Source organism: Prionailurus viverrinus, chromosome A3 (genome assembly GCF_022837055.1).
Source record: "Prionailurus viverrinus isolate Anna chromosome A3, UM_Priviv_1.0, whole genome shotgun sequence".
NCBI classification, from domain to species: Eukaryota; Metazoa; Chordata; class Mammalia; order Carnivora; family Felidae; genus Prionailurus; species Prionailurus viverrinus.
In genome coordinates, this window is record NC_062563.1 from 124927331 (window position 1) to 124943120 (window position 15790).

A 15790-nucleotide genomic window follows, 5' to 3' on the forward strand; every position below is an offset into this window, starting at 1 on the left:
TTCACTGGGATCAGGAAAAGAAAACTGGGCACTGGGAGGGAGATTGTAGGGTAAGCCGTGGGCATGTTGCATTTGAGGTGCTTAAGAAACATCCAGGTGGAGATGACTAATTGGCATTGGAGATACAAATCTGGAGCTCAGGAGAGAGGTGTAGGACGGAGAGGAAATCATCAGTGTTTAGAGCATAGGTGAAATCACAAAAATAAACGATATCTTCTGATAACTGGAAACCTCATGGTTCTTCTGGGATTCTTGTGTTTGCTCCTTTAACTGACTAATTTATCATTTTCTAAGAGCCTCCATTGTACAACATATGGGAAGAAGATATGGCTCAGCCCACAACAAGCTTGACATACAGCTCATTCATGTGCACACATGTGTGCATAGAGTTACCTGCAGTATAATCCATAAGTAGCACTGTGTTCTGGTGACACATAAAAAACAGGGAGCCTAGTTCTATCTTAGAAGTAAAGATAAAGGTGGGAAATCATGGAATTGTTCACAAAAGAAAAAACACCAAAACAGAGCCTTGAAATCTAAATGGGTCTTGGGGATTTCTTTTGTCATTGTGGTGACTGTTTTTTCCAGGCAGAAGGGGCCACCTAAGCAAAGATGATAAGACACCAGGTGGCCTGAGTTTGAACTGTTTGAAAGCTGGAGCAGTGTGCCAGAAAGATGAGTGTGACATGACTGGATCTGTGTTTTGGGAAGGCACTTCTGGTGGCAAGTGCGGATGGTGGATTAGAGCCTGCAAAGATGCCTTAACTAAGAGCTTCGTGCCAAAATGCCTTCCTTCTCATCCCTTTGTCTGCTTCCCAAAGGCCTCAGGAGGGCTGGGCTCTGAAGACCCCCATTTGTGAATGAGGTGAACCATTAGAATAGGCTTAGACCTGAATGTACACGTGAATGCCTTTGTGGCCAGCAGAATGCCAGGCAGGTACAGCACTGGGGGGAATAAAAATAAGGCTGCTCAAGAAAGTAGCTCAATGATTTGGTCCAATTTGTACTTACAAGTTGGTTTATCATAAATGAGATTTCTTCCAATCATTACTAGTTTTGCATTTGGCTTCCTAAATCCCCTCTGTTTTCTAAAGAATTGTTTTATGTGTCAACACTGGCCCTGGCTCCAGCCACAATCCCAGCCCCAGCCCCAGCTACAGGGAAAATGCAAAGCTCCTAACTTTGAGGGACCCAAAGGGAGGGTGCCTACGCTCAGCATAGATGCTCTTGCCAGGCTTTCCACTCGATAACTTGCATTTTAACAACTGTTAACACAAAACATCATGCTACAAAATTCGAGGGGATTTGCAAAGAAACTTTCTGGCCTAATATAGTCCCTAAATTGTATCTCAGAATATGGGATCAGGATTCAAGAGTTTTAACTATCCAAAACCTTTTTTTAAGTGCTGATTTAATTGCTATTATGTTTAGCTGCATTTTCACACATGTGCATTTTGCACATATGTAACCAAATGAACTGGAGGCTGAATTTCTAGAGTAATTTCTTAAGAGCCAAGAAATGAGAATGGGTGATTTTATTCCACAGTTCAAGATGCACCAGCCCTAGCATGTCTGGCAACAGAGAGAAGCACAGCCACAAAAAGGACTGTCCTGGGGCATCTGGGTGGCTCAGTTGGTTGCGCCTCTTACTTTGGCTCACCTTATGATCTCACATTCATGGGTTCAAGCTCCACATCAGGCTCTGTTCTATCAGTGCAGAGCCTGCTTTGGATTCTGTCTCCCTCTCTCTCTCTCTCAAAAGTAAACATTAAAAAAAAAAAAAAAAAAAAAAAAAAAAAAAGGACTGTCCTTTGCAGTGCTGGGATACCTCTACCTGTGAATTCTCTCTCTAAGCATAAAAATGCATTGTTCGATCTGGGCCTTGGAAAGTGACCTCCATCCCACAGTGGATGATGGTGTTAGACCAGGTTCTGCATCAGAAAATTTTCAAACAATGATGACAGTCTAGCATGTGCCTTCTGAGTCCCATCTCTGCCTGCCTTCGTTCTCAGCATCTCTTCTCCTCTGGTCTACAACTAATGGCTTAGAGGGAGGTTTCTGAAATTTCCTACTAAGTAGCAACCCACATTGACTCTCCAGAGCACTGCCATCCATCCATCCATCCATCCATCCAGTGCAGAGTGTGGAAGAGAGGTGTTTCCTCTAGGAAACCCCAGCAAAGCCTAGCAGGGCTTCCACTTTCACTGCATATGGGAGTGTATGCTGAGGGTCTCCCTAGTAAGAGATCCTACTAAGAAAAACACCCTGCTAACCAGTAGAGTCAGTGTTACCATTTACTCCCTCATAGGGCTTTATTATTCCACAAAGCTTATTTTCACCTTATATCTGAATTGTAAAAAGACATTTTAACCCCAGAAAGTCTATTATAACATTCACCAAATTTACTACATTTAAGAAATTGTGTATATAAACCTATCATTTGTAACAACAGATGAAAGTGAACTTATTTACCCCTTTCTTTCTTATGTTTTATTTTCTTCCAATGTTAGAACAAGAAAGAGCACTGGATGAAGAGGCCAGAGTTCTGTATTTCAGTCTGAACTCTGCCAATAATGCTGGAAACCTCTGAAGGTGAATCAGCCCTTCTAAGGTTCAGATTCCTGGCCTCTCAAAAGGCACAGAAACTTTCTGAGCCACATGCCCCACAAGACTGTTGTGAGCTTCAGACAGGAACGGTGTCTGTGAAAACAGTCTAAAACCCATCGTGAGCCAGAGCAAAGAAAGGCAGCCTCAGATTTTCCACAGATATTCCACATCAAACATCACGTCGTTTCAGTGTACTTAATTTCCTTTGATATTGTCCATAGCTTTGGCCCTAAATAGTTCACATTCTTAGAATTAATTTAATAATAATCTGATAGCTGCTTGTGCTTCCTGCAATATTTATAGCCAACTATGAAGACAATAACCTTCTCACCTAAGAACTAAAGACTATGATGGTTATTATTCCATATTTAAATCCACTTAAGTCATGTAGTATCAGACCATCACTGAAACCATTTCAGATCTAAGACATTTGCCAATGTGTCCTCATGTACTGTCTGTTCCTGTTGGACCATTCTTTGCGTCCACCAACACTGACTAAGCAAACACTCCACAGAGAGCTAGCCACAGAGACCATGCAGCTGCTGGGAACTAAGAATTGAGTGAGAAGGGGGTTAATGAGGAGCATACCTTATGGATAGTAAATTTTTGGAGCATTTTGAGAGAAATCTTTTTTTTCGCAAACGTTCTTTTCAGATTTCCATACTTTATCATTAAAAATGACAACGATTGCCAAAATGTGTCCTTGGCAGTAGAGATCATATTTGGTCTAGTAAAAATCTTAGCAGCTTTGTCTTTTAACCAACAGCTCATCTAAAATCTTTTATCAAATTCAGAATGTGAGAGAATTACAGTGAAATCTGGAGAGCTGGAGACCAAAATCAGCTGATAGAAAATTAAGTTTTGCTGCAAGCAGCCTCCTGTGCAAAAACATCTGCTCGGAGCAATGTCTGCGGTGCTGAATCCAAAAGCACCAGGTACAAGGAGCAATGATTAAACTAGATCAAATCCAGGAGTGTGTCCTGGGACTAGAGAGAGGGGTTTTCCAAAAATCTTGAGTTTTGTTTTCATCTATAATTGTGCGAAGAAATAGAAATTCCATTACGTGAAATCTGGGCACCTTTTTGGCTGCATAAGAACCATGTGTACAATTACTATGAGCTGTTATACCTAGTCAATTCTAGATCACAGGGAAAGAAGCATAGATACCTTGTAACAATAGTTAATGATCTCCTAATGAAGTAGCATTTCTGCACTTCGTTGATAAGGACAATTTAAATATTTGTAACTGGGGGCGCCTGGGTGACTCAGTCAGTTAAGTGTCTGACTTAACGCTCAGTCAAGATCTCATGGTTCGTGAGTTTGAGTCCCACATCGGGCTCTGTGCTGACAGCTCGGAGCCTGGAGTCTGCTTCAGATTCTGTATCTCCCTCTCTCTCTGTGCCTCCCCGACTCACACTCTGTCTCTGTCTCAAAAATAAATAAATTTTTTTTTAATTTAAAAAAATAATTATTTATAACTGATTATTTGAGTTTCATTTATCCATTAAACAAATATCTGTAATACTGAAGAGTATGCTCCTGTTTGGGTTTATATCTTGAGGAAAATTTGAATTGTCTTAATATTTGCTAACCATGTCTAGAATTCAAGCACCATATTTTCAAATGAAGCTTGCTTTTGCTTGAGATCTTTCCTTTAAAAATATATAGACTTAGCTGAATAATCTATATTTTATTGTATCTTAAGCAAATACAGAAGGAAGCTTTTAGGAAAAAGTTAGCATGCACTGTTTTCTTTTTCCCAATAGCTTTAGAGGAAAATAGTGTGATCAGTCAAAAGCAAATGACTGAAAGGATTGACAGGTTGTAATACTGTAGGTCCAGGAATTGGGGGGTAAAGCACACTGTCTTCTTCAAGGACTGCAGAGAAGAGATTAGCTCCCTGTATTTCCAGCAGCATGGTAGATTCAATCCTCTGAATGAAACACCCTGATAAACACCACTACAATTTCTGAATAAAATATTTTAAGCACTTCTTTAACTTGACAAAAGGGTCAGGAATCTTCAGAAGAAGAAAAAAAATGGGGAACAAAATGAATACCAAAGTCAGCTAACTGAAACCACAAAAGCACTAGAACACATGTGTGAGCTCCATTTTCACTTCGATCGAGAAAAAAAAAAAATCTTGCTGCAACTCAAAATCCAAAGGCAATAAAACTGGGAGAAAATATTTGCGACAGTATCACAGATAAAGGGCTCCTAACTCTAATTTTAAAGAACTTCTAAAATTTGAGAGGAAAAATGGGCAAAAACACAGACAATTCACAAAAAGAGATACAAAAGTGGCTCCAAAACATATGAAAAGGTGTTGTCCTTACTCATGATAGGAAGAATAGACGTTAAAACCACACTGAAATGCCATTTCTTACCCAATAGATTAGCCAAATTTGAAAACGTGGCAATGTGCTCTGCTGGCAAGGCTATGGTTAGTTGATGGTTTCATACATTGCTGGTGAAGCTTCAAAAGGGAAAGAACCCTGTGTGAAGAGGAGTTTGGCAGCATGTAACAGAACCACGTATGTTCCTTCAACCCAAAAATCTCCCTAGAAATGCTAGAAATTTACCTAGAGTATCCTCTAGGATACACTCTCTAGGTTGCATGCTCCAACAAGGTGCATGTGACCCTTCGGGTCTTAGGGTAATTCTATTTTTAATTTTTTGAGGAACCTCTACAATGTTTTCCTGAGTGGCTGCACCAGTTTGCACTCCTACCAGCAGTGGAAAAGGGTTCCCTTTTCTCCACATCCTCACCAACATCTGTTGTTGCCTGCGTTGTTAATTTTAGCCATACTGACAGGTGTGAGGTGGAATCTCTTTGTGGTTTTGATTAGTATTTCCCTGATGATGAGTCATGTTGAGCATCGTTTCTCATGTCTGTTAGCCATCTGGATGTCTTCTTTGGAAAAGTGTCTGCTCATGTCTTCTGCCCATTTCTTCACTGGATTATTTGTGTTTTGGGTGTTGAGTTTGATAAGTTCTTTATACATTTTGGATACTAACCCTTTATCTAATATGCCATTTGCAAATATCTTCTTCCATTCTGATAGTTGGCTTTTAGTTTTTGTTGATTATTTCCTTAGCTGTGCAGAAGCTTTTTATCTTGGTGAGGTCCCAGTAGTTCGTTTTTGCTTTTGTTTCCCTTGTCTCCCGAGACAAGGTCAAAGAGGTTGCTGCCTATTTTCTCCTATAGGATTTTGATGATTTCCTGTCTCACATTTAAGTCTTTCATCCATTTTGAATTTATTTTTGTGTATGATGAAAGAAAGTGACCCAGTTTTATTCTTTTGCATGTTGCTGTCCAGTTTTCCCAGCACCATTTGCTGAAGAGACTGTCTTTTTTTCCACTGGATATTCTTTCCTGCTTTTTTGAAGATCAGTTGGCCATACATTTGTGAGTCCATTTCTGGGCTCTCTATTCTGTTCCATTGATCTATATATCTGTTTTTATGCCAATACCATACTGTCTTGATGCAGCTTGAAATCTGGAATTGTGATGCCTCCAGCTTTGGTTTTCTTTTTCAGGATTTCTTTGGGTATTTGGGGTATTTTCTGGTTCCATACAAATTTTAGAATTGTGTGGTTCAGTTCTGTGAAGAATGCTGGTGTTATTTTGATAGGGATTGCATTAAATGTGAGATTGTGTTGGGTACTACAGACATTTTAACAATATTTGTTCTTCCAATCCATGAGCACGGAATGTTTTTCTATTTCTTTGTGTCTTCTTCAATTTCTTTCATAAACTTTCTATAGTTGTCAGAACTTTTACCTCTTTGGTTAGGTTTGTTCCCAGGTACTTTGTGATTTTCGGTACAGATGTAAATGGGATCTATTCCTTGATTTCTCTTTCTGCTGCTGCATTATTGGTGTATAGAAATACAACCAATTTAGGGGCGCCTGGGTGGCGCAGTCGGTTAAGCGTCCGACTTCAGCCAGGTCACGATCTCGCGGTCCGTGAGTTCGAGCCCCGCGTCAGGCTCTGGGCTGATGGCTCAGAGCCTGGAGCCTGTTTCCGATTCTGTGTCTCCCTCTCTCTCTGCCCCTCCCCCGTTCATGCTCTGTCTCTCTCTGTCCCCCAAAAAATAAATAAACGTTGAAAAAAAAAAAAGAAATACAACCAATTTCTATACACTGATTTTATACCCTGCGACTGCAAATTCATGTATCAGTTCTAACAGTTTTTTGGTGGAGTCTTTCGGTTTTTCCACATAGAGGATCATGTCATTTGCGAAGAGTGAAAGTTTGGCTTCTTCCTTGCCAATTTGTATGTCTTTTATTTCTTTTTGTTGTCTGATTGCTGAGGCCAGGACTCCCAGTACTATGTTGAACAACAGTGGTGAGAGTGGACCTCCCTGTCATGTTCCTGACCTTAGGGGGAAAGCTCTCAGTTTTTCCCCATTAAGGATAATAGCTGTGGGTCTCTTGTATATGGCCTTTATGATGTTGAGGTGTGTTCACTCTATCCCTACTTTCTTTTTTTTTAATTAATTTATTTAAATTCAGGATTTCTATGTTAACTAACATACAGTGTAGTATTGGTTTCAGGATTCATCACTCAAATATAATACCCAGTGCTCATCTCAATAAGTGCCCTCCTTAATGCCCATCACCCATTTGGCCCATCCCCCTGCCCACCTCCCCTCCAGCAACCCTCAGTTTGTTCTCTGTATTTAAGAGTCCCTTATGGTTCATCTCCCTGTTTTTATCTTATCTTTCCTTCCCTTCACCTGTGTTTATTTTGTTTCTTAAATTCCACATATGATCCCTACTTTCTTGAGGGTTTTTATCAATTAAGGATGCTGTATTTCATCAAATTCTTTTTCTGCATCTATTGAGAGGATCTTATGGTTCTTATCCTTTCTTTTATTAATGTATTGTTTCATGTTGATTTATTTGTGAATTAAGGCAAAGAACAGAAACAAGAAACAAAACAATAGGGCTTCTAAGAATCTTAAGGGCCTTGTCCCATTGACTGCAGTCCCTCAGGGAGGTTAGGTAGAGGAGGGCGTATCTAGAGATTTGTGAGTGAGACTTTGGTCTAATGGAGAGGCTTATAAATTGATACAAAAGCTCACATTTTTAAAGGAAGCATATCAACTTAGACAAAAAAGAGTGATACCCAATGGGGTGCCTGGGTGGCTCAGTCGGTTGAGCATCCAACTTCAGCTCAGGACATGGTCTCAGGGTTTGTGGTTTTGAGCCCTATACCGGGCTTGCTGCTGACAGCACAGAGCCCACTTTGGATCCTCTCTCTGTCCTTCCCCCACTTGCTCTCTCTCACCCTCTCTCTCTCAAAAAATAAATAACAATATTAAAACAAAACAAAAGGAACGATACTCAAGGAATTGTACCTGAGGGATGGTACCCCACAGAGGACCTTCACCTGCACCTGGACCTGATCTAGATGGTGAGATACTGACTTCAAGCTGATTTTTAAAGGGATGAGAATGGATGGTCTTAGGGATAAAGGATGGATATACTTCGCACATGTAAGGGGTGGCAACTCTTATGGCCAGAGGGCAGACTGGGACAGGCAGAGTCTTTTCCAAATATGGGAGCAACAATACTGTCATTCCATTTGCCCTCCTCAGAATGTGACTTTGACTCTTCTCTCATCAATAGAGGAGGTCTGTAAGAGGGTTTCCAGATGTAACAAGTGAGAAAATACAGGAAACCCAAAAAATTTTTTAGTATACGTATGACCTGAAAGTTGCATGGGACACACTTAATACTAAAAAATATTGTTATCTGAAATTCAAATATAACTAAGCATTTTTGTATTTTATCTGGCAACCCTAGAATTTCTCCCCCTTAAGTCTGGGCGGGCTTGTGATTACGGTTGAGATGATGCTATGTGAGTTCCTGGGCTAGGTCATAAAAGGTGGTACAGCTGCCTGGTTCTCTCTCCTAGGTTGTTTGCTGGTTGGAACACAGTCACTATGCTGTGAGTCACTAGCCTTTGGTGCACATGGACAGGAATGGGGCTGCTGGCCAATAGCTCTGGCTAAGCTGCCAGACAGCAGCTGGTACCAGCTTGCTAGCCATGTGTGAGAGTGATCTTAAAAGTGAATCTTGGGGGGCGCCTGGGGGGCGCAGTCAGTTAAGCGTCCAACTTCAGCCAGGTCACGACCTCGCAGTCCGTGAGTTCGAGCCCCGCATCAGGCTCTGGGCTGATGGCTCAGAGCCTGGAGCCTGTTTCCGATTCTGTGTCTCCCTCTCTCTCTGCCCCTTCCCCGTTCATGCTCTGTCTCTCTCTGTCCCAAAAATAAATAAACGTTCAAAAAAAAGAAAATTTAAAAAAAAAGTGAATCTTGGGGTGCCCGGCTGGCTGGGTCAGTGGAGCGTGTGACTCTTGATTTCAGGGTTGTGAGTTCAAGGTCTGTGTGGTATAGAGATTGCTTAAAAAAAAAAAAAAATCTTTTAAAAAAAGAGTCAATCTTTATTCCAGACCATTGCTGAGCTAGCCTAGCTCTGCCACTAAGTTTTAGGGCTGTTTGTTTTTTGTTTTGTTTTGCTTTTAGGTTTCATTTATTTATTTTGAGAGAGAAATAGAGAGCATGAGTAGAGGAGAGAGGACAGAGAGAGAGGGAGGGAGAGAAAATCCCAAGTGGTTTCCGTGAGCAGTCAGTATGCAGAGCCTGATTCAGCGATCGAACTCAAGAAGCCATGAAATCATGATCTGAGCTGAAATCAAGAGTCAGTTGCTTGATGGACTGAGCCACCCAGGCACCCCAAGTTTTAGGGTTGTTTGTTATGTAACAATAAGGTAACTAGAAAAACAGGTCACATGTTATATCAATCAGGGTTCTCCAGAAAAATGAAACCCAACAGTGTAAATATATACACACAACATATAAAGACAGAGACAGAGACAGAGACAGAGAGAGAGAGAGAGAGAGAGAGAGAGAGAGAGAGACAAAGAGACCAAGAAGGATTAAGAATTCAAGGAATTGGCTTAAATGATTATAGAGGCTTGTCAAGTCCTAAATTTGCAGGGTAGTCCAGAGGCTGGAGACCCAAAGAAGAGTTGCAGCTGCCATCCAAAGGCAATCTTGTGGTAGAATTCTCTCTTGCTTGGAGGTAGGAGGAAGCCAGTCTTTATTCTATTAAGGCCTTCATCTGATTAGATGAGGCCCACCTACATTATGGAGGGTAACCCAAGTCCACCAATTTAAATGTTAATCTCATCCAAATAACATCTTCATAGAAATTATCCAGAATAATGTTTGACCAAATATTTTGGCACCATGGCCCAGCCAAGTTGACATATAAAATTAACCATCACACACATTAAAGGCTTGTAGCTCATGATTTGTCTAAACCAGCATTTCTCTTCTGGGCCCTAGAGAGGTCTTGACACTTTTGTATATATGACTTTATAGGAAATGACAGAAGTACACGTTCTCTGCTGCCAAAATTTACCATGATTGGCATTGAAATTGCAACTCTGGGGTGTAACATTCATTAGATGACAGAACAGGTTTGAAAAAATCCTTTTAACACCATATAGAAAATGACCCACGTGGCAGGATCTTTATCAGAACCCCATAAACTGTGAGAGGAGGGCAAGTTATAGCCTTGATAAAAGGCATATGTGTTTCCAGGCTTTGACACTAATGACTGGAGTCCAGAGATGAAAATGGATGGGAGGGTTAATTAGTACTTCCACCTCCCTCAGTACTTCCACTTAGCCCTGACCTGTGGGAATGGGGAGGTGAGAACATGCAGCACTGCTCCAGGAGTGTTTCTGCAACGTACCCAACAAGGGGTGGACATGACAAGAGCATCTCTGCCCATCTCGCAAGAGTCACATGGTGGGTGGAAGAGTGTATTGCTTCAAGGAGGCCTTTCTATTGGTCTCTTACCTCTCCACTTTCGTACCTTATTCTGGCCACATTCCTTATCTTGCTTAGCCAAATCAACTTCCCCTCTTTGACAGAAAAAAAAGGGGGGGGGACTCTTTGTGCTGTATACCAGAAAATATTTAAAAGCCTAAACCCAAGGTCACAAAACTTTTGCTTTCACTCAGCACAAGACTTACGGACAAGGACACTGCCTTCCTTCAGAGGGATTGTGAATGCCCTAGAACATCAAGTAAGAGGTATTTCCACACAGTGTGATCTGGTAGAGTCCAATCAAAAGCTCTGGAAAGAGGGGCACCTGGGTGGCTCAGTCGGTTAAGTGTCTGACTTCAGCTCAGGTCAAGATCTCAAGGTCCGTGAGTTTGAGCCCCATGTCGGGCTCTGTGCTGTCAGTTCAGAGCCTGGAGCCTGCATCGGATTCTGTGTCTCCCTCTCTCTTTGCCCCTCCCCGACTCGTGCTCTGTCTCTCTCTGTCTCTCAAAAAATGAATAAACATTAAAAAATTTGTTTCTTAAAAGCTCTGGAAAGAAAGTCACAACTACCTCTGGGGCCACTGGTAGCATGTTGACTAATGCAAGCGAAATTCTCTTTAAGAAGTTGGCTCCAAGAGCAAGTGTCATGTCTCCTCAACTCAAGGGATACTCAAAAGGAGACTAGACATCCTGTGAGTACTGACTTAACTCCTTTATGGCTCATGGATAGTGAATACCTTGGCTGTTTGCTCAACTGAACAGCGAATGTTCTCCAGATGCCATCTTTCTTCTTCTCCCATGGTCCATCCCATTTTCCCCAAGCTCTTCCCTAATTAATTGTATCTTCTCCCTTTCTCTCTCAACCCTCCTAGCTTAAGAAATGTCTCCAAGTTTTCTCTTATCATATAGGCTTCCAGTCTACAGTCCAGGTCCTAGAGGGGAATTCCTCCCCTTTCACTGAGACTTAAGAGTTTTGAAACACAAAAGCAAGGATTGCCTTCTTTCTGCTTTCTGCCGTGCTTTCCTACCCTACTGTAGGGAATGTGGAATGTCCACTTGACTGGGTGGGAGAAGGGCCAGAAGAATACCAGGAACAAAACTGGATTCATTATTATTTCAATAGCATGATACCACAGCATGCTGGTTTTGAAAGCAGGCCGTAAGTATGAGACACCAATGACTCAGTCAAGGCAAGTGGCAACTCAGCACATTCCATTGGCAGCTACACCTGGACCCAGTGTTTCTCCTTCAAAATGCTGTTTATTCATTCATTCATTCATTCATTCACCCACTCAATGATGTTAACATTTTCAAATTTATTTTGTTAGCTATTTTTTCTGAGAAAAGGGAGTGTGATGCATAAAATATCTAATAAAATAAGTAAAGAAAAATCACTTTGGAAATAAACCTAATTTTCAGAGTCAACATAGGTCAGAAATGATATTGAATGAGTGAGCATCCAAGTTCAAATTATCATGTTGAACTGAGCAAATACTTGTGAAGAACAAAGGAAAATATCAGAACTGACTGAGGAGCACCAGGCCTTTCAGTGCAGTCAGTGCTGATAGAAACAAACATCATCCATATGCAGGTAGGATTACATATGGAAAATCCACAAGCCTCTGAACTGAGCACCTACTGTAGTTAAGGTATTTTCCCATCAAAGCTTTAGTTACAAGTATAGTGAGACATCAAGGGAAGATTACAGTGAAAATAAAAGCTACTTACCTTCAGGAGAAACTTCTTGATCGATGGAGTTAGGGAGTGGGAAGGACTTGTCTTTTGGAATCTCATTCACAGGAACTTGAACAAACAGATGAAGAAGTTACTAAAATTGCCATTCTCCCAACATTTACTATTTGTGCTATGGCTCATGAATGCCCTTGCAAATTAGATTTTTTTTAGGGGTGCCTAGGTGACTTAGTCAAGTTAAGCATTCAACTCTTGGTTTCAGCTCAGGTCATGATCTCATGATTCATGGGTCTGAGCCCCATGTTGGTGGCAGTGCAAAGCCTGCTTGGGATTCTCTCTCTCTCTTTCTCTCTGCCCCTCCCCTGCTCATTCTCTCTGCTCCCCACCCCCACCCCCCGCCTCTGAAAATAAAATAAACTTAACTTTTTTTTTTTTTGACTTTTTAAAAAACACCTGTGGCTTTCTTCTCCATAAAAATACACAAACACACAATTTTTAAAATTTATTTTCTTTCACTAAAAATTGGTTTGTTCAGTGACCTGATAATAATATTGCATAGTGGGAAGAACATTGAATTGGCTCTGTCACTAACACAGGCAAGTTCATGTAACCTCTATTGATCTCAGTTCCTCATCTGTAAAATGAGAAGGTTGGACTAAACGACCTCCATATGCCCTCCTATTATGATGTGTCCCTAACTGAAGGGAAGTTCAGTATTCCTTAATGGAGGGTCTTGCATTAGAAGCAGTACTCTTGGTGAAAGGCGTGGCTGGCCCCTTGATTCACTTTCCTCACTCTTTCCTCCTGAGTTCTCCCTTAATTCTTGTGGACCCTGGATGATTCTTACAGCTACCATCATACTGACTTCAGAAGGACTCTACATGGACACAGGCCCTTGCCTTGGCACCTCTGAATACTACTTAGGGAAGAAACATTTAAAGTGAAAATACACAGAAAGAGCAGCATGCATCTAGAGTGAATCAACTTACAAGCTATGGCTTACTCACTTTTACTCTGTGATGCACAACAAGGGTCCCACTCAGTCTGGGTCCCCATATGCCTTCTCACCTAAAAGTATCCTTATGGAAACATAAACTCCTCATAGCTCAGGCTCAGAGAGGATGAGAAAGGCCCAGTTATTTATCAACTGAGTTCCCCCTTACAATTGTTCTGGTTTTATCGGAAGACTTTGCCTGGTCTCTAGATGATAGACACCAAGATGACCTTCTGGGAAGTCTCCACTCTTACCAGTACCACCAATTCAAGGATCATGCCCTGACAGAACTCAGCATGATAGTCTTGTTATTTTAGAACACAACATGGGGCGACTGAGTGGCTCAGTTGGTTGGGCGTCCGACTTCAGCTCAGGTCATGATCTCATGGTTTACAGGTTCGAGCCCTGGGTAGGGCTCTGTGCTGACAGCTCAGAGCCGGGAGCCTGCTTCAGATTCTGTGTCTCCCTCTCTCTCTGCCTCTCCCCCCTCGTGCTCTGCCTCTCTCTCCTTCAAAAATAAATGAACATAAAAAAAAAAAAAAAGAACACAATACAGTAACCCCAGCATTCCTCCTGTGAAATAACAGAGTAGGGGAGATATATATGATAAAACACCAATGTTATAACTTTGCTAGTTCTCATTTTGCAGATGCATTAGTCAAGAGTTGGTGAATGTAAGAGAAAACCCAACTAAAGACTGCATTCCACAAGCATATTTCAAAAGCACGAAGTAGATAAATAAACTTTTATCTCTCAGGTAAAAGAAGTTCAGAGGTACATAGTCCAAGGCTGTTAAGACAGCCTTACAGTGCCAGTCTCAGATTTTTCCATCTTTCTACCCCACCATCTCTAATACATAGTGTTCATTTTCATGAGAGCCTTATGGTCCAAGATAGGTGCTGGAGCTCCAGCCAATACACCCATATTGCAAGCAGTATGGAAATATAAAAGGTCAGTGCCAGATAACTGTCTGCCTTTTGAGATTTCTTAGAAGTTTCACCCACCATATATTTGTAGTTTATTGGCCAGAGATTGGTCACTTGGCCACAATACATTTGGAAACTCGGCACCTGACACCCCAAATAAAATTAGAAATCCTTTATGAGGAAAGGAGAGAAGAATAGATATTGGATTGACAGTAAATTAGCCATCTCTGCTTCAGTTGGTGTGTAACAAAGTATAGTGGGAAATCTGGAGGATGCTCCAGGCAGGTAGAAAAGGCTTTCCTGAAAAGGTTTAGTATTTGAACTAAAACAAAAGAATTAATTAGCCTCCCCAGTTGGTGAAGGCCATCTAAGACTAAACAAATAGATGTGTAAATACAAAGGGATCAAAATACAGCTTGTAGAAAAGCTCTAGATTTTTAAAACTCCTACAGCAAGCGAGAAAAGACCAGAATGGAAGATTAGAGCCAGAAAATGAAGACCTTGTAAGCTGAATAGAGGACTGTGGGTTTCATCCTGTAGGTAAGAGAGAGCCAATAGGCAATTTTAAGCATGGGAGTGACATAGTCTGATTTGCACAACTGTAAGATTATTCAGCACTTACACTAGGATATGTCCATAGGTGAGTGGTACAGGGGAATTCTCTCTTATAAATGGCTCACCTCAATAGAGAGTCACTAACAGATGTGATAAGGACATCTTTGGTAATGGGGGGGGAGGGTGGGAAAGGAGGAGCAAGGCAAACAACTGGGCTAAAAACACTTTCCAAAATTTCCTTGCAAAGACAACACACACATACAAACACACACATACACACACTGACACACTGCACACGAAACCCAGTATAAACACACTCCAAATCTGCGGAAGTTGTCAGGGAATCTTGGGACTCAGATAAACATAAAGGAGGGAAAAAAATAAGAGATGGATAAAAAAGTCACAGATCTAATTCTGATCTATTCTTTTGTTCTGTCATTTACAGATCAGTCCCCCCCCACCACCACTTAAATTCTATCTCACTCTTAACATAATGGAGAGCCAATTTTTTAATCAAAAGCCATTTTTAGGATCAAAGAGAAACATATTTCTAGGCGGATAGTATGTTAGTTATATCTTGTAATATCATATGGTGAGGGGTATTCAACTAAAATTAGAGATGATATTTACTGAAATTCTCAAAAAATCAAATGCCTCCAAATCCAGGGGAGGCAAATTGAATCTTTTTTCTTTCAGGATATTTTTCTCAAGTACTAGCGGAAGTGCTAATGAGAGACAGGCCTCCTTGCCATCCAGTGACAAATGTAATAGGTTACATGAAACCACAGAAAATGAGTCTATTTAAAAATGTCAGATACAACACTAAAGGAAAACTCGGTCTTGTATTTTTTCCTCTTGATCATGGTCTAATAGAGACAATTCAGAAATGATTTCTTCTGAACTTGGTGATATTCATGATTGAAATAGTGTTGCTAATGATAACAATGTGTAGAATTATTACATGGAAAGTACTAATAATGTAAATCATATGGTCTGTAGATGCAGTTGCCCGCAGATTATTTTTTTCCTAGGCATATTTGATTACTCAGAGATTAGCATACTAAAACTCAGATTTGTACTAACATATTGAGAATTGGGGTTTATAAGAACAAAATTAGACATTTAAAAATCACTTCTTAGCCTTTTAGCTAACTAAGATCAAGTGTA

At 40.9% G+C, this 15790-nt stretch overlaps 1 protein-coding gene across 6 annotated transcripts in view; it reads right to left on the reverse strand.

Annotated features, from left to right (window-relative positions):
• Positions 1-15790, reverse strand: part of LOC125162118 (uncharacterized) — a 102898-nt gene that overhangs the window by 73582 nt on the left and 13526 nt on the right. For all 6 annotated transcript variants that reach the window (XR_007150899.1, XR_007150898.1, XR_007150897.1 and 3 more), the window contains exon 2: positions 12185-12259. Coding sequence is in view for 1 of the 6 variants with exons in the window: in XM_047852707.1 (XP_047708663.1) it covers positions 12185-12250 (66 nt within the window). In the remaining 5 variants the exon portion in view is untranslated. The remainder of the gene's footprint in view (positions 1-12184; positions 12260-15790) is intronic.